The 18,776-nt window shown below is 45.8% G+C and overlaps 2 protein-coding genes across 9 annotated transcripts in view; one reads left to right on the forward strand and one right to left on the reverse strand.

Moving 5' to 3' along the window:
• Nucleotides 1-13,512, forward strand: part of nav2a (neuron navigator 2a) — a 298,168-nt gene extending 284,656 nt beyond the window's left edge. For all 8 annotated transcript variants that reach the window (XM_071381946.1, XM_071381948.1, XM_071381941.1 and 5 more), the window contains 15 exons: nt 1,983-2,066; nt 2,218-2,341; nt 4,753-4,919; nt 7,419-7,591; nt 7,690-7,843; nt 7,952-8,129; nt 8,325-8,515; nt 8,664-8,841; nt 8,956-9,191; nt 9,489-9,643; nt 9,732-9,803; nt 10,064-10,260; nt 10,595-10,713; nt 10,916-11,116; nt 11,277-13,512. In XM_071381946.1, coding sequence (XP_071238047.1) covers nt 1,983-2,066; nt 2,218-2,341; nt 4,753-4,919; nt 7,419-7,591; nt 7,690-7,843; nt 7,952-8,129; nt 8,325-8,515; nt 8,664-8,841; nt 8,956-9,191; nt 9,489-9,643; nt 9,732-9,803; nt 10,064-10,260; nt 10,595-10,713; nt 10,916-11,116; nt 11,277-11,402 — 2,355 coding nt within the window. In that variant the 3' untranslated portion in view covers nt 11,403-13,512. The remainder of the gene's footprint in view (nt 1-1,982; nt 2,067-2,217; nt 2,342-4,752; nt 4,920-7,418; nt 7,592-7,689; nt 7,844-7,951; nt 8,130-8,324; nt 8,516-8,663; nt 8,842-8,955; nt 9,192-9,488; nt 9,644-9,731; nt 9,804-10,063; nt 10,261-10,594; nt 10,714-10,915; nt 11,117-11,276) is intronic.
• dbx1a (developing brain homeobox 1a) lies at nt 13,490-17,998 on the reverse strand. The gene is made up of 4 exons (XM_071381950.1): nt 17,412-17,998; nt 17,149-17,256; nt 15,294-15,496; nt 13,490-15,132 (listed from the first exon to the last, which is right to left on the reverse strand). Exons 1-4 carry the CDS (start codon nt 17,779-17,781, stop codon nt 14,800-14,802), a joined length of 1,014 nt encoding a protein of 337 aa, XP_071238051.1. The 5' UTR covers nt 17,782-17,998; the 3' UTR covers nt 13,490-14,799.
• Between the last annotated feature and the right edge of the window lie 778 nt (nt 17,999-18,776).

An 18,776-nucleotide genomic window follows, 5' to 3' on the forward strand; every position in this document is an offset into this window, starting at 1 on the left:
ACGTGGCTAGCGATGCCGTCTGGTCCGGCAGCATTGCGAGGGTTAACACACAAGGAAATCGACAGCGCTTTCTAAGGTGATGATTATTTCAACGCATTTAAGATGTCGCATGTACAACACATAGCCTAATAGCCCACCACATATTACGCACGGCCGGAAAATTCTAGTAAATTATACATTTTTTAAACATATTTTAGATGTCTTTGGTACATAATTGGTCTACTCCAAAATTAAACAAATTCTAGTAATCGCCTTTGAGTGTGGACTGCATACTGGATGGACTGGTTACCTTGTGCTATGCTCCAAATGTTGTATCCATGAGTCTGGGAGAGAACGTGTAGGCCTAGGCGATGCTGTTGGTTCATTGATTGATCGTGCAGAGGGTTGCTTATAAAGTAGAGTTAGCCTACAATTATGGTGTATTTGTATTTGATTTTGAATAGCCTAGTAATAAGGCATTTGTTTTTGATTTTCATAGTTAATAGGCTGCCACGTGACCTTTTAGCTACAAAATATGATGGTTACCACTAAAAAGAGGAGGATCACAGCTTTCTACTGCTGCTATGTTTATTTTTCCGCTGCTAATATTACGCACCTTTCTCTGATGTAAAACCTGAGTAGTCTACCCAGCATGATTGACACTGTGGGAAAGCGCAGCCACCATTCGAGTACATAAGGAGGAAATTTATTTATTTTCCCCTGCCCATTTGATAATAGCCTATTCGAAATCGTAGTAAAGACAAGATTAAATTGAGAATAGTGAGAGCATTATCACTTGATAAGAGAAGAGCGTGAGGCAAGGAAAAGAGTGCAACCTGTTTTTCTGACTTTTTCCCAAATCACCAATATAATTAGATGTATTCTCATTACTGGCCTCTAACATGCCCAGGGCCCAGTTTAGATCCCAACCCATTGTTTAAGAAACCCCGAGCTAGCTGACTATTTGTAGTAGATGATGATTATATTGGTTTGGTACTGTGTGTGGGTTGTGGTATAAAATGGACCAGTGTGATTGTGTTTCAGGCGAGGCCATTGTGGCTGTGTTAACTGTCAATACACGTTCGATGAGCGCTTTTCTCACACTGCTCAAAGCCAGTCTTGTATTCGATGTTCGGCTGCAGTATCTCAACTCATAGTTGTTCAAGGTCTCTGGCTCTTCCTCTCTTTTTATCACAATTAGGAGGAGTCAACCAGATACCACCTCTCTCTGTCTCCTCACTGTCTCTCTGTCCCTCGCATTCCCCTTCAACCCTCCACACTCCACACTCCCAGACACTCCGTCTTAGCTCTGAGACACTGGAGAGAATAGACACGGTTAGTGTGTGTGTGTAGGGGAAAAGAGGTACTCTAACAGCCACACAGTCAATACTGTAGCTTTAGCATTGTTAGCATCCAGCCTCCCTAGCCATGACGTCAAGCAGACCCTACCCCAGAGCGCGGGCACAGAGGGCATCTGGCTCCCCCTGAACCGCTACCCTTTCAGGAGGAGTAGCCATCCGGCTCAGCCCCTCCGAGAGCCCCTCCCGTCGGCCAAAGCTGTAGTGTGGACACATCTATCGCAGAGGCGTGAGAGGATTTAAGCCAGATTTAGAAGATATCTGGTGCCGCCTTTTTGAGACTTTTTAGAAGTTGTGAATCGAACAGGGTTGGTTCTCGTGATAGGTAGCGTTTGCTGTTTTTCGCTTTTTGCTTTGCCTTCTAGTTTTTAATTGGAATGTAGGCTAATCGATGCGCTAAATTAGCTGTTGGCTTTGAGATGAGAGAACTGTTGTGATTCGGTAACTCGTCTTGGATTCCTGCCAGTTGCTCTTGTCTCATCTGCTCTTTGTTCTGTCCTTGGAGCAGGTCATCCGGGAGCACAGCTACTGTTGCTCTCCTCACTCTCATGCTTTGACAATAAGGATCTTTGGCCGTTCAAGCTACGTTTAACTCTAATATAACCTCTTTGACGTTATTCTAACCTGTGTTATTTCCCTGTGCAGGCTCACCTGGTGGCAGCGTTTGAACAGAGCCTGGGTAACATGACCATCAGACTGAAGAGCCTCAGTATGACCGCTGAGCACAAGGTGAGGCATTTTCATAGCACAACGTTGCATTTGCACCATTTAAGGCACAGTTGAGTTATGTTCGTCTCGGCTCAAGGGAAACCAGAATATGAAAATACGATCATGTATATGGATTTTTAGATAGGTGAACGTATATGTGTTTTCCTTGAAGGACTGTGAGCTGAACGAGCTGAGGAAGAACATTGAGCTGCTGAAGAAGCAGAACAACGTGGCCCAGGCCGCCATCAACGGAGTCATCAACACCCCTGAACTCACCTGGAAACAGAACAGGACAGGTAAGCGGAACCGAACCAAAACCATAGCAATATCTCCAACAACCTCTAACAGTTCCTTAGAGGTACCGCAGATGCGCTATATATACAAAGGTTTGTGGACACCCCTTCAAATTAGTGCATTTGGCTATTTCAGCCACACCCGCTGCTGACCGGTGTATAAAATTGAGCACACCGCCATGCAATCTCCATAGACAAACATTGGCAGTAGAATGGTCTGTACTGAAGAGCTCAGTGACTTTCAACGTGGCACCGTCATGGGATGAAAATAAGAATTTGTTCTTAACTGGCTTGCCTAGATAAATAAAGGTAACATAAAATGCCACCTTTCCAACAAGTCAGTTCGTAAACTTGCTTCCCTGTTAAAGCTTCCACGATCAACTGTAAGTGCTGTTATTGTGAAGTGGAAACGTTTAGGAGCAACAACGGCTCAACAAAGAAGTGGTAGGCCACACAAGCTGTAAGAATTGTCCGTCCTCACTACCGTTCGTCCTCACTGCCGAGTTCCAAACTCATCAGCACAGGAACTGTTCATCGGGAGCTTCATGAAATCAAATCCCATTTATTTGTCACATAAAAAAAACGAAATACTGAATAGTTTCCTAAGAGCTCGAAGCGAGGCGACCATCTCTGTCGGCACCATCGTGATGTTTTGGGTTTCCGTGGCCGAGCAGCCACACAAGCCTAAGCTCACTATGCTCAGTGCCAAGCGTCGGCTGGAGTGGTGTAAAGTGCACTGCCATTGGACTCTGGAGCAGAGAAACGTGTTTTCTGGAGTGATGAGTCACGCTTCGTCATCTGTCAGTCCGACGGATGAATCTGGGTTTGGCAGATGCCGGGAGAACACTACCTGCCTGAATGCATAGTGCCAACTGTAAAGTTTGGTGGAAGAGGAATAATGGTTTGGGGCTGTTTTTCATGGTTCGGGCTAGTTCCCTTAGTTCCAGTGAAGGGAAATCTTAACACTATACCATACAATGACATTCTAGATGATTTTGTGCTTCCAACTTTGTGGCAACAGTTTTGGGAAGGCCCTTTCCTATTTCAGGATGACCATACCCCCGTGCACAAAGCGAGGTCCATACAGAAATGGTTTGTCGAGATCGGTGTGGAAGAACTTGACTGGCCTGCACAGAGCCCTGACCTCAACCTCATCGAACACCTTTGGGATGAATTGGAACGCCGACTGCGAGCCAGGCCTAATCGCCCAACATCAGTGTCCGACCTCACGAATGCTCTTGTGGTCGAATGGAAGCAAGTCCCCGCAGCAATGTTCCACCATCTAGTGGAAAGCCTTCCCAGAAGAGTGGAGGCTGTTATAGCAGCAAAGGGGGGACCAACTTCATATTAATGCCCATGATTTTGCAATGAGATGTTCGACGAGCAGGTGCTGACATACTTTTGTGTATTACGATGAGCGAGAGGCAAGACTTCTACGGGACCAAAACAGCTGAGAAGTTTAGCCTCGCACTTCTACGCTCTTAGTTGTTGCGGATATTGACCCACTCTGTCAGGGAACATCAACTACATTCAGCCTTGGCCTATTTTTGTTCTTGAGGGGGTGGTCAGGGGGCTGGAACATAATTACAAATCATTTGTAGACTGTAAATTGACCGTAAGAAGCACAAACATATCATATTTGACTTTTCAAACCTAGCCTACATTTGAATACGACCACATATATCTCTCTATTATATGTGGGAATAGTTTGGAAAAGATTTACAAAATGAAAATCCCTTGCAGACGATTTGCTGGTACTGTATTCATACAGTCTGTTATTTTTTATTTATTTCACCTTTATTTAACCAGGTAGGCTAGTTGAGAACAAGTTCTCATTTGCAACTGCGACCTGGCCAAGATAAAGCAAAGCAATTCAACACATACAACAACACAGAGTTACACATGGAATAAACAAAACATACAGTCAATAATACAGTAGAACAAAATAAAACAAAAAGTCTATATACAGTGAGTGCAAATAAGGTAGGATAAGGGAGGTATGGCAATAAATAGGCCATGGTGGCGAAGTAATTACAATTTAGCAATTAAACACTGGAATGGTAGATGTGCAGAAGATGAATGTGCAAGTAGGGATACTGGGGTGCAAAGGAGCAAGATAAAAATATACAGTATGGGGATGAGGTAGGTAGATAGATGGGCTGTTTACAGATGGGCTATGTACAGGTGCAGTGATCTGTTATGTCTCAAACTGGCTCAGAAAACGGGGGGGGGGGGGGGGCAAATAAAATCACCCGCGCCCCACCAGACTCGCTGAGTCTACCCTGAAGCTTACACCTGGCGAGGGAAAATGTGACGTTAAAAGACTTCCCACAATGCTGTGATACTGTATTATTTCTGAGTCTTTAAAAACAATCTCTCTCTTTGTCTGCCCCCCCCCCCCCCCTCTTTCTCAGGTGGTGGTAGTAATGGCAGCCCCTTGCAGCAGCAGCCAGACTTACGGATGAGGAGACAGCACTCGTCAGACAGCGTCAGCAGCATTGCCAGTGCAACCAGCCACTCCAGTGTGGGATCCAACATGGACGCCGACGCTAAGAACAAAAAGAAGAACAAGAAGAACTGGGTATGTACAGTCGCATTCAAGCGCACACTCGCACAGGAACTGAGTACGGTCGCGATCGCTCACTAACACACACAAACATATCTTATTCCAAATGAAATCTAACACCTGGTATGTAGGTTTGTCTCTGTCTCACTTGTGTCATCTCTCTCTATATATATATGTATTTGTGTATTTGTGTGTTTGTAATTCACACTCTGGGGTCTCTTTCTCAGGCGTCTTGCACAGGGGCCAAGGTGAATGCAATGCAATTAGCTTTCCTTGTAGACTCACGCTCCTGTTCAAAAATAGTGTACTGTATAGGGAATAGTGTGTAATTTGGTGTGTTACCTAGATCTACAAGTTGTAGAGGTTCTGTGAAATAGAGAAAACGTAGAACACGTTCGAACAATTTTCAATTCCCCGTTGATACAGGGAGTTAATGTTTCTCCGTTTCTTGTTGTGTTCCCTCTTGCTCCTTGTTGCTGACAGATCGTGTCTTGCACAGGAGGACAGGTTGAAGACGATGATGTATGCATTCCGTGCTTCCTATTTGTGCTTTGGTTACTGTAGATGCTTTTAGGCTGTGCGCCTTTTCCGTCAGTGTGTGCAGGCAACAAAATAGCGATCAACCTGAAAGCTTTCGCGTCAGGTAATTGCACGTGTACCGCTTTCAGAGCTGCTCGACGGAAACGGCTCCAGCTTGAGACTCTCGAAAGATACTACTAAACTCTGGTTTTTGTTGCCTGCATCTACAGTATCTTGACGAGCTGATTGTCGCTGTCAGAGCTGCTTTGCATACCCAGTGTGTCACTGCTGTGGCGGTTGTGGCAAATCTATCTCCTAGTCAATCCTCCAGACGTGGGCTCAATTCCAATAACATTTCGGGAATTGTATTGCATTCCAATAGAGGAGTGTGGTTTCCGACAGGATTTGAATTGAGGCCCGCTCTAATTGCTTTATGGTGTTGGCTGCTGTTGAACCCGTCTAGACCCCAGTGATTTGTGTCCCTGTCCTCTGTCGCACCAAGGTAATGACATTGAAGTGACCCTGTGTACGCCGGCTGTAGCTTTGAACGTGTGTAGCTGTGTAGGTGTATCATACACTACTCCTGTCCCAATCCAAGGACTTTGTGACAAGTAGACGGACGTGCTAGATGCATTTCCTTCGAGCGAAAGTCACGTAACACGTTTTTAGGATCTGGTGATTTAATAAGCTATCTTCAGATAGCCCGTGAATTTCGAATGTGCTTTTTTTTCGCACCGACAATAGGTGGTCCTTTGATAATATGCCGATTGGATAAGCCGTATGTGGAAGAGAGTAGTACGTAGGGTGTATGCGGTCTGTCTGTGAGGTATCGTGGTGAGCAGGGTAGTGGACTGTAAATGAGCCCCCTGTTCGAGGGACATCAGTCTGAACCCGTGTGGGTTGAAGCAAATGGCTTTAGTATCTTACGTGGCAGAACAGCTGTGTTCCTATTCGAGTGGACACATTCTATTTGAATCGCCTTCCGTTCTGTACCCTGTTCAGAGATTCTAATGATACAAGTTCGAGACGTGTAGATTTGCGCTCTCCGCGATTCCTAAGATTTGACTTTTGACATTCCTTCGAGCATTTTCCACTTTTCCCCCAGTGCATTTTCTGTAGCCTCCACTGTACGCTGGCTATGTCCCTACCACTAACACGCTCACACACTCCCCGCTGAACCTGTGCTGTTTTGTGTCTCTCTCTCTCTCTCTCTCTGTCTTCCTCTGTGCTATCGCTTCATGTGGCAGGTTTATGAGGTAAGAGTGGATTAAAAAACAAAAAGGCAGCTTAACCTTGAGCTAACCTTAACCTAACCCCCAGCGCTCTGTAGGTTACTAACGCAATCCCTCTCCTTCCTCTCCTGTCCTCAATCATCCCTCTGCTTTTCTTCTCCGGTCGTGTTCTTTATCCTGCTTCCTTTCCCGGTGTGACTTTGAGTCTGCTCTGAAACAAAAACGTAACACAAGGCTCCATTACAATGCAGTCGTTTCCTGGTAATCGTGTAGCGAACATACGTTACCCTTCTAGCTGTAAATGAAACTGATAGTCTCCACGACAGCCTTGGGTGCTCTTTTCTAGTCATATTCACTGTAGTGCTGTTATTTCTCTCTACAGTCTACAGTGCGTTGTATATTTATACACACACAGTAGGTCAGGTTAGTGGACTGGATGTATGTGACCACACACACACACACATTCACAATAACCACCTGACACTCAGTCACACGGACACCTCTTAGTGTTTGTGTTTGGAGCATAAGCTCAAGTCACGGCCTCCCTATAGCCCTAGTCCGCTCCCATTGCTCCTCCTTCCCTTCTTCTCTCTTTCCTTCATCTGTTTCTCACTTACTCAGGCACTCCCCTCGCAGCTGCCTTCCTCTGATTTCCCTTGCTCCCCGCCTGTTTTGGGAGTGTGTCCTCACACTTCTCTCTCTCTCTCTCACACACACGCGTACACTCACCCTCCACTCCTCTCTGTCTCTCTCCCGCCTGCAGTTGCGCAGCTCCTTCAAGCAGGCGTTCAGCAAGAAGAAGTCCCCCAAGTCCGCCTCGTCCCACTCTGACATAGAGGAGATGACGGACTCCTCCCTACCCTCCTCCCCTAAACTCCCCCACAACGGATCCACAACCTCCAGCCACATGCTCAGGAACTCGCACTCCAACTCACTGTACGTATACGGTGTGGTGTTTGTGTTTGTGCGTGCGCGCGTGTATGTGTGTGTGAGAGAAAATGTGAAAGTTGTATCAATTGAGCATCTGTGTGTAGGCTGTCGGACTGTCTGGACGGTGAGGCAGAGACCGTGATGCAGCTCCGCAGCGAGCTCAGGGAGAAGGAGATGAAGCTGACGGACATCCGCCTTGAGGCTCTCAGCTCGGCCCATCAACTGGACCAGCTCAGAGAGGCCATGAACCACATGCAGGTAACACTCACACACACGCTGAATCGTACGTGCATGCACACACACACACACGCTCACACACTGTTTTCTTGACCTGCTGTTGCTATTGCTTCCTGTGTTTTCTCTCAGGGGGAGATAGAGAAACTGAAGGCAGAGAATGACCGTCTGAAGCTGGAGAGTACGGGGAGCAGCAGAGCCCCCTCCCAGGCCTCCATCTCCTCTTCGCCCCCTCACCATACACACATCCTTGCGCCAGGGCCTGGCCTGTCCCAGCACAGCATCAACCTCACCGAGTCCACCAGCCTGGGTGAGAACAGCATGTTTTGATGTGGGTGTCTGTACAGTTGGGTAAATGTGTGAGCATGCGTTTTTTTAAGTGTGTGTACGTCTGTGTTTGTGTTTGGGTGTGATTGCCTTTTGAGAGTGTGTTTGCCTGATAGTTGTTTTTTTTGTGAACGGGTGTACGTGTGAGTCTCACTCTCCTCTTCCTCTCTTCTCTCAGACATGTTGCTGGATGATACAGTGAGAGATGGAGTGATGAGGAAAGAGGGACGACACGTGAAGATAGTGGTCAGTCTGGACGAGGACCTCTCCCAGGAGGCCAGGGCTCGCCACTTCCTGATTGGCTGTATCGGTGTGAGTGGTAAAACCAAGTGGGACGTCTTGGACGGGGTGGTCCGCCGCCTCTTCAAGGTAAACACTTTGACTGAATGACTTAATTCGCGCATAAAGGTTTCATTCGTTTTATTTATCTTTCCAATATCAAAATAAGTGACACAAGAAATTCATAGTAGAGTTGCATATCACCTAACCCTTGACCTTTGCCCTCCTGCTTCTTTAGGAGTACATCACCCATGTGGACCCAGTCAGCCAGCTGGGGCTGACCTGTGACAGTGTGGAGGGATACTACATTGGGGATGTGCATCGCCATAGCAACACCGGCGTCGCTCACACCCCCGAGCTGCTGCCCTGCGGCTACCTGGTTGGAGACAGCGACACCATCAACATCAGGCTCAAAGGTATGAGCGCGTGTGTTTCTCTAAATGTCTCTGTCTCTCCTTACAGTCTGGTGTGTATTGTGTTCTCTGTGTAAGTGTCTCCCTCTCGCTCCCTCCCTCTCTCTCCCTCTCTAGGTGTGAGCAGTGAGAGCGTGGACTGCCTGGCGTTTGACACGCTGATCCCCAAGCCCATGCTGCAGCGCTACGTGTCTCTGCTGAGGGAGCACCGCCGTGTCATTCTCTCTGGCCCCAGCGGCACCGGTAAAACACACCTGGCTAACCATCTGGCAAGACACCTGCTCCTGCAGGAGGGCCGACCCCTGACCCCTCACTCCGTCGTCACCTTCAACGTGGACCACAAGTCTAGCAAGGTACGTAGCTATGCCCCCGAAGCACCTTCGCCGCAGCAAGGGGCACCGACTGGCGAGACGATACATTGTGTGATGTGACGATTCATTTGCCTTTTTTTTCTGTTATATTAGACATGTGTCTTTTGAGGCAGAACTCAACAGTGGGTCTATGTTAAAGCAACTCAGTAGGGGTTTTGTGCATTGAAAAAAGACTTGATGTGTAAACCTCTCTCTCTCTCTCTCTCTTGGTCTTTCTCGTTCTCGTTCTTTCTCGTTCTCTTTCTTTCTATCTCTTTCTCTCTCTCTCTTTCTCTCTAGGAATTACGTCAGTACCTGTCAGGCCTGGCTGAGCAGTGCAGCAGTGACAGACTAGAGGCAGAGAGCCCTCTAGTGGTCATACTGGATAACCTGCACCACGTCTCCTCTCTGGGAGAGATCTTCAACGGGGTGTTCAACTGCAAATACCAATGTTGGTGAGTACACACACATGCGCACACACACACACACACACACAATTGTGTTTATTGTAAATGTGTTGATTTTCTGTGTGTGTGTGTCCAGCCCCTACATCATCGGTACTATGAGCCAGGCCACATCCTCAGCGCCCAACCTACAACTCCACCACAACTTCAGGTGGGCTAACTCAACAGCCGTAATAACACTAGATATACCAGTTGAAGATCAATGGTAACTGAAAGGAAACCCAGTAAAATGTTTGAATTTGAAACGCACTTTGCATGATTCATCACTAGGGGGCAGCAACAGACTGGGCAGCGATCCATTGCCCTCTCCATTCCTTCAGAATGGAAAGATGGAGCGTCTTCATTGGCTGTATTCACGAATGAGTAACTAACAATGAACTCCTCCTCTCTCTCGTTTGCGTATGTGATCAGATGGGTGCTGTGTGCCAATCACTTGGAGCCGGTGAAGGGCTTCCTGGGTCGCTACCTGAGGAGGAAGCTGATCGAGACGGAGATCGGCAGCCGCAAGCGCGTCCTGGAGCTGGTCAAGGTCATCGACTGGATCCCTCGCGTCTGGCACCACCTCAACCGCTTCCTAGAGGCACACAGCTCCTCTGACGTTACCATCGGTAGGTAGAAAGCACAACGACGTCTTAAACCCGCTATATGCCCCAATCCAAAAGAAATGGAAAAGGTCATCACCGTAATTTTGAGATTTGTGGCGGGTTTAAGGCATATAGCTGGATTTACCAAACCGATGGGGTGGGATGTGGACTAACCTTGACATTAGGGAAATTGTGTGGTCTGAAAACATCTTTATGCATGTTATTGTGCTTTGGTCACAGTATTCTCAATATTCATGACCTCATCTGGCCTTCAGCTCATTTTCCAAATGAGGATTGGAAGGAAAGGCACAGTGGCACTATTTCACATCCATCTGACCTTTGACCTTTGCCTCCCCAGGGCCACGCCTCTTCCTGTCGTGTCCCATGGACGTGGCTGGCTCCAGGGTGTGGTTCACGGACCTCTGGAACTACTCCATCATCCCCTACATGCTGGAGGCAATCAGAGAGGGACTGCAGGTAGGCTATAAGTACATAAAGCCATGCAACAGACGTGCAACACATGCATATGCATTCACACAGGCACACGAAAACATATCGGTCACAAAAACAACAAAAAATAATACGCACACACACACTCACTGTGTTAACATATTATTATCATACCTCTACATTGATACTTACAATGCTTTCTCCCCTCCATCTGTCTCCGTCTCTGTAGCTGTACGGCCGTAGGTCAGCGTGGGAGGACCCAGCACGCTGGGTGATTGACAGCTACCCCTGGTCAGCCACGCCCACACCTGCTGATTGGCCCTCGCTGCTGCAGCTCCGCCCAGAAGACGTGGGCTTCGACGGTCACTCCGCCCCCAGGGAGGGCATCAGGAAGGAGCCGTCGCAGAGTGACAGTGACGCAGACCCACTGGTGAGACGAAGCGCGCGTGCACACACAAACGCTCAAAACAGGTCAGGTGCACACACGGCGCACACACGAGCAGGCACTGCAGATCCATGAGACAACACAGACACACACACACGCGGTCACACTCACGCTAACCTTTGACCCCGGGCGTCTCTGTCCTCAGATGAGTATGCTAATGAGGCTGAAGGAAGCAGCCACTTCCTCCAGCCCTCGGAGATACGACAGCGACTCCAATACCAACAGTCACCAACATGACATCCTGGACTCATCGCTGGAGTCAACATTGTGATCCGACGACTCCTCCTTCCCAAGAAGACAGAAAATGCATTCAGTTCAAGTTTTTATGTTTTTATGTTCAGCCCAATGCAACATTTCTTTCGAATGCGTGTTTTTCAAGCTCACGCCACAGAAATCAGGCCACTTTGATTGTCATATCAGGAACACTTTGGGTGCAGGCAACCCAGAACGAGAGAAGAACTGAACAACAAATAAAGGAGTGAAACAGAAAGCGGCCGCTGCGATGTTCTATTTTTTTGCACCGTCGTGGCCAACCGCTCTCCAGCTAATTCTCATGTACCGTTTAGACAAACAACTGACATACACCAGAGTTTTACACTGTGCATGGAGCATCATCTTCATCGTCGTTATTTTCCTTATCAGCATCGGTACCGTGGTCTCCTTTATTTAAGAAAAGAGACTGTGTCTTTGAGCCCAAACCACCACATCAACAAGCCAGGCTCCTCGCGGCTCTTCCCCAGCTGCAGTGCTCCGAACTGGGCTACAGATTGAGCTACAGGCCCTCTCCCCTGGAGCATGGTGCTGGAGGTGTCATCTTCGTCATCGCCACAGAGACCAAATTCACTGGTTCCTCAATGCCCCCAGTGACACACACACCCATCACCATTCACCTGCCCCTACATGTGACTCCTTTTGTCCCAAACGGGTCGCCGTAGCATAAGCTTCTTCTCCAGACGAAAGTCTCTACTTTGGTGCTGGACTGAACGTAAAAAGATGCCTTACTTTTTCTGTAACAGACTATGTGCATAGGCTACTTTTTTATTTTGTCTTTTTGGCTGTAAACTTACAGGGCTTTAAGTCGCCACTCTCTTTGCGTTGTGCCTAGGCAGGTGGGCTTGTAGAACTATCGTCATATCAAACACCAATGCCATGTTATTAAGAGGTTATTAGGGCTTGAATAGGGAAACGGACTTAGGCTTCAATAACATGTAATTAATTGTATTACTCCCAATGCTTAGAAGTTGGTAAAAGTTTGGATATAACTTATTAAGGACGACCTGTGAGATAGAAAAGTGCATTTGGTTGGTGCTCAAAGTAAATAATCATTTTGTAATGGATATGTAATAAATATGGGGGGAACGATTATTAAGGAATTGTTTTCATCTCTATACCTCATCTACCTTCTGTACACCCCTTTGCGCCTTTGCCGTCTGTTGTCGTCTGTTTTGATTATGTGATGTGTAATGATTATTATTGTCATGACAAAATGTTGAGTGAATATGTAACGGTGTGTATATCCTGCTTTGTTTAAAGTCATTTTTCTTGAGCTCATGTTTTAAAGGTACAAATGAGAGAAGTTAAAGATTTAGAATGGTTATGGCTTCAGGTCAAAACGTAATAGATTGTTTTCTTGGCTTCAGAAATGTGTATATTGTCCCATTTCCTCCGAACCTTCATCCCAGGGGGGGAAGTGTGTTTTTTTGGTCCGATAGTTATTTGTTCCCAGCATCGCTTCCATTATCTTTCAATGTTTGGGTGTTCCTAGTCATCAATCCTATGCAACATTCATTTTGAACTCAAAATTGAAGCCAAGCCTTAAGGTCAGTTCTTTAAAGTTTTTCAGCACTGCCAAGAGATGTACAGCAAGTGAAAGATTTTGTGAATAATTATTGGGGAGCTGGTACAGTCTTTGTTCATTTACAAATCAAATCAAATGTGTGTCTGTACGCTTGGAGGGGGGTCTCTTGTCATAGTAAATGCAAGCACAAAAAAAAACAGATATGTATGCGTTTGTCAGTCTGTATATCCACTTGTGAAAACCCTGCTCGCTTTGAGAGGTTTGGATGGTGAAATGGATGTCGCTGTAGAAATTCACGTGTTCTTAACTCAATAAATGTGTATCATTCTATGCTATGTAAAATATATATATGTAACATAACAGTGTAGATACTTGATTACCTTGCAACATTTTGATGACTTTTCTAGCCAATTTGTAACTACTTGAAAATGAGTATTTTGTGTACAGTCTCTTTTGCATCAGAGCAGGTGTGTGGAGTGGATCGTCGATGTTCTCTCCAGAGCTTGGAGAACTGATTCTCAAGGTCACTGTACTAGTCTTAAGTTATTTGTGATTCAATAAAAAAAACATGGTTATTTATTAATTAATGCAATGTGACTTATCAATTATGGCTCTCTACTAACATAAACCTGTCTATATATTTCATGTTTTTTGTTGTCAATTTTCACTTTGTAACAGAAGTTATACCATGTAACTGTTACATTTTATTTGGTATTTGTACAAAACATAGTGAAATATTAACACATATACACACAATACATTGAAATAACAAACGTAGTGAAATATTAACACATATATACACACACAATACATTGAATTAACAAATTCGTATAAATTATGCACGAAATTTCAACACTTTTCAATAAAAACTCTAAGTAGTCCAGGTAACTCCATTATCTTGGCATAAAATGTCCATACAAATAGTTGTACAAAATACTGTACAATTGAAAGAGCTGTGCAAAACAGCAAATAATTTCTAAGTATATCCTATAAACAGGGACGGTTCCAGGCATAAGCGATACAAGTGGTCGCTTAGGGCCCCCGGCCACTAGGGCCCCCATATTTTTTAAAAACTCAGTCAGGTTCTCAACTTACTGTTGAGAGTTAGAATAGTAGAATACACAAGGTGCAAGTTTGAAATTTGGTTGTGCACCGGCAGCTTTTCTCTTGTTTTGTCAGTCACTGACAGTCACTCAATTAGCCATTCCTGCAAACAATTTTTAGATTGGTAAGTTAGTCTAGCCAGTTATCAAAACTTGTAGAAAATCATGGCCGAATACCGCCTGGGCCCAGGGCCCCATTCATTTTGTTAGCCACTCACTCAGATATCATTAACATGACAAGTCATGGCAAAATGAGTGGAACTGAATGACATAACATTTCAACATTTTCTCTCTGCACCATGGCAAAATGTGTAGAACTGCAGAAAACTTGCTTTAAAACGGCAAAAATGTTTCTCAGCCCCATGGCAAAATGAGTAGAATTGCATGAAATGTATAATAAAACTGCAACATTTTCTTTCCACCCCATGGCAAAATATATAGAACTGCTGAAAACTTGCTTTAAAACTGCCACATTTTCCATATGCCACATGGCAAAATGTGTAGAATTTAATGAAATTGACTTTAAAACTCTGCTGTCAAAGGCAAGAGCCGGCCCTTCCTATAAAATAAACCCTGCAGTTATTTTTAAAAGAAATAATCATGGATATAGCTTAAATTGTTTGGACAGAAGTTCATTGTTCATGTTCCACCAAAATGGTGGAACATGAAGAAAATACTTTTCTTCTAAATTAAGGGATGCAGCCTCTGGAAAACCTTGTCACACATGTACAGTTCATCTGTGGATAACGATTTTATAAACAAATAAGTTATGAAACTGTGATCTCTTCATCCGATTCTGAGAACTCCGAGTGCTTGCTGGAGAGAGATGGCGACGAGAGGTTCGATCCGGCGCTGTTAGACAACTCGCGCCCCGCCGCGGGGGAATGGCAAAGGCCAGGCGCGCCTCTAGCACCGAATGGGTCCTCTTCCATCTCGTCCTCCTCTTCCTCCGCGGAGGACTTCTTGCCGACGTCGCTGAGGTCTGGGTGTGGGTTCGTTTTAGTGGGCAGGGTCTGCTCGCGACAACCTCCTGACGACAGGAGCTCCCTCTCTTTAGAGTTCCTCCACTTCATTCTGCGGTTCTGGAACCAGATTTTAACCTGGCGAAGGAGAAGGAATAGTAGAGCCAGTTAGTTCCGTTTCAGTTTTTAGAGGTTGACTTTATTACAGAGTTTCAATAATACAAAACAGAATCAATTTCTGACGTGCAGCCGCGTATTACGCACGGCTTACCCTGGGCAAATAAAAGTAAGTGATTTACCTGTGAGTCTTTGAGACCGAGCTTTGAGGCCAGCTTCTTCCTGTCTGGTTTACTGATGTATTTCTGCTTCTGGAACATCTTCTCCAGAGCTTTGCGCTGCACGTCAGAGAACACTGCCCGTCTGAGCATCCCTCTCCTCGGCTTCCCTCTGCTGGCCAGCGGCCAAGAGAAGGTTCCGGGGATGGGCACGACCGATGAAGACGCTGTGGAAGAAGAGGGGGGGGGGACGTTAATTCAACAAATAAACACGGTTCATTCATAAAACCACGCCAAAACGTAGCAATAGGCTTAAAATAGACGTTGACATCGGTCCCCTGGAAGGCTATGTCTTTAGCCAACTAGCCTATTTTTTTTTTACACTTGTCTACAAACTTTGCAATCTGTTATGATTGAATATGCTTCCCCCCTTTGGCCGCGGAATACGTCTCCTTTTTGAGTGAAATGGCACGAGGTGACTAATTAGCACATTGGTCGGTCCACAGCCGCATTGGTATGGTAAAGAGGCAGCGTATCCTTTAAGGAACCCCGCGAGGACGGATAGAGGAGTTAATAAACCGTGAACGGTAATTGTGTAGTAATGAACTAACGCAGAAAAGACTTTGGACAGGCTGCGAATGCCATATATTATCGCAACAAAAGGAGATTTACACTTTCAAACTAAACACCACTGCATACCTGAATACTGATGCCGAGGGGCCCCGGGTGCATTTGTTCTGCCCTCAAATCATTTTCATTAAATGAACACGAAAAGCTATTCAGGCCGCTCGAGCTGTTTTGTGGCGGTATTCAGCGCATCCCATGAAAAGACTCCCAACTCCCATTATGATTTGTCTGAATGAAAGCACGGACTCGCGACTTTATAGACTTTTCTAATAGATTATTATTTATCTCGTCCTGTTGATTGGCCCCAGAGTTTAAAAACTGAGAGACGAAGGATGTCGTTTAAGGCATGGTGTGTTTTTCAGGTCAGGGATATGGTAAAACACTGAACATTTGTAGTGTGCACTGATTAGATTATTGTTCATACAAAGAAGAATTCTTTACAAGACACTGAATTATTGCACACTTGCAAATGTATGCCTATCTACAAGCCTACCATATATTGCCAAATAACTTGGGCTAAGACTACCTCCATATTCACAAGTCATGGTTGCACTTCCCATAATCAAGCACAACAACGAGCTATGTGGTCTTGTGAGAATATTGAAAGCTGTGAATGGCGCCTAATAGGGAAATTAGTGTATGACTGGTCTACGCCTCTTGCCCGCCTGGTAGAAGTCACTCTGGGGTGCGTGGGTGGCTTGCGCAGGGGGGAGCTGACCAAATTTGTTATGGTGCTGAAAGCATTGTTGGCAACCAGTGGCCCAGTGCCCCTGCCCTGTGGAAAAACGCGGGACCTTGCGGAGGAGACACCAAAATGGCCTTAATGCATGAGGCCGTGGGGCGACGAGACCGAACCGCAGCCCGTCTCGAAATGAAACCGTGATGATTCCGGATAATTGGTTAACTAGCAGTTGGGGAAAAGAGAGCTATGTTAGCGACCAGTGAGCTCAGCAGCAGAGAAGTCGGTGCAAATGGAACCAATTCCATCCACCCCACCACACCCACTCTGAAAGCACTGAAAAGTTCACAAGCTAAGTTTTGCAATGATATGCGTGCCTATACAGGGCTTGTGCAAAGAAATGTGCAACTTTTAGAGCTTTGCATAAAGCATTCAAAGCATTATTTGGAAAAGTAGTTCTATAAAACATTTTGATATGAAAAGTTCTGAACGTTGTCCCAGTCGAGAGATGAGTATCAACCGTGCGCAACGTGCAATTCAACGGTGTCTGAACGTGCATGATTAGTTCTTTACCTGGGAAATATGTAGACCTGAAGAAGGCGGGGTGGAAGGATCCGTCGAAGTAGGGGAGAGAGAAGGCCTTGGGGTGCATACTGTGGTGGATGGCGGGGGGCAACGATGCTGTAGAGGAAAATAACGTGTCAAGAAACGCCAACTATCAAGGCAACACTCATGAAGAGACAAACATGTTTTTATCTGTTTTACAATATGCTAAGTGTAAGAAACTGATAAAATGACCAATTAGAAAGAAGGTCAAACTTTTTTTTCACACTCACCGGTCTTTGGTGATGGTGCAAGGATTGCGCTGACTCCAAACTTAAGATATGTTGGATCTTTACTGCTCGGTTGCGACGTTTTCGGCGAGCATGAGTCACGCCTCAAGGCAGTTGGAGAGGCGATGCGCTCCAGTGGCATGGCACTGAAGGACATGGTGGTGGTGGTGGTCGCCGGGGAGACGCTTGCCGAGGGGAGCGTCCGTCTGAGGTGGTACCCCGCCGGCCTGCTTATCCGCAGCAGGTCCTCCACTAGGAAGCTGGAATGGGTTGGAAATGCGTTCTGCAGGGACTGGTGTACAGGCAAGGAGGCGGAGGGGCGGTAAAGGCCTGGGTACATCGCATTAGGCGCAAGGATGCTTGGGATCATCATGGTCCCGTCTGTAGTATAACGCAACACGAAACGATCTGTTGAAATACTCCGTCAAGAACAAATGAGGATCTGATAGGTTCCAATCGGACTGACTAGCTCTACTCCTCTGGCCCCTCTACTCTGGGGAAGGCGTTTTATAGCAGGCTGCCCCAAAGCTCCTTTCAGAACTGTCAGCCTCAACAATGAGGTTCAACAAAGTTCTCTACATGGGTCGCTTTCAAGCGCCGTGCCGGGAGCGCTGATTGGCCAGAGAGTGCAATTTATGATTGGATTAGACTTCATAAGCAAGGGACACACAATGTCCCTTCCACAAAAGAGGCATAGTCATCAATTTTGCATATTGACCACGTTCCATTGAGGCTCTGCAATTGGGTGTTGTTTAGTGGAGACGCACGCAGGCTAATTAAAAAGCGATCCTAAAAGATTCAAACATAATTTGGGGCTTCTGAATGAGGGCTTAACCAAAAGAAGCAGCTATATTTATTCAGCTCCCCTGCGGTGTTTTAATAGATCAAAAGTTCGAATGAACGCTACAGCCCACTAAAAATGATACTATAATAACTCGATCATAACGACGACGACAGCAGCAAAACATTCGTATTACAACAACAATGATCATAAATAAATATCGCATGAATATTGCAATAATGCATCAATATCATAGGCTATGAATATTGACAATCATTCTCACAATCATGATAACACAGACAGGCTAAGTCTAATCGCCATGGTTTCATTTAGCATCCTTTATAACTAGCCTACTTTAAAGTGTGAATTTATTTAGGAATATGTGGATTGGGTCAAATGTAAATTGGCTTCGTGTTTCGTCGGATTCTCAACACTCAATCTGGACCTCGTCATGGAATAATGTCTTAAACGGATTTCTGCTCTAGGAACGCTTTAACAGATGTGTTAAATATCACGGGCTTTGCAAAGTCTTCATTCGGTGCGCCAGACCCAGACCCGCTGCACATTTGAGCGCAGATGAGAAGTGT

Source organism: Salvelinus alpinus, chromosome 33, assembly GCF_045679555.1.
Source record: "Salvelinus alpinus chromosome 33, SLU_Salpinus.1, whole genome shotgun sequence".
Lineage (NCBI taxonomy): Eukaryota > Metazoa > Chordata > Actinopteri > Salmoniformes > Salmonidae > Salvelinus > Salvelinus alpinus.

Bases quoted from the DNA above. Each gene is read 5' to 3' on its own strand.
- dbx1a (XM_071381950.1), bottom strand. From the start codon at position 17,781: ATGATGATCCCAAGCATCCTTGCGCCTAATGCGATGTACCCAGGCCTT. The intron at 17,257-17,411 runs GTGAGTGTGAAA...TTTCCTCTACAG, and splicing joins TGCACCATCACCAAAGACCG to CATCGTTGCCCCCCGCCATC. The intron at 15,133-15,293 runs GTAAATCACTTA...CTCCTTCGCCAG, and splicing joins TCGGTCTCAAAGACTCACAG to GTTAAAATCTGGTTCCAGAA.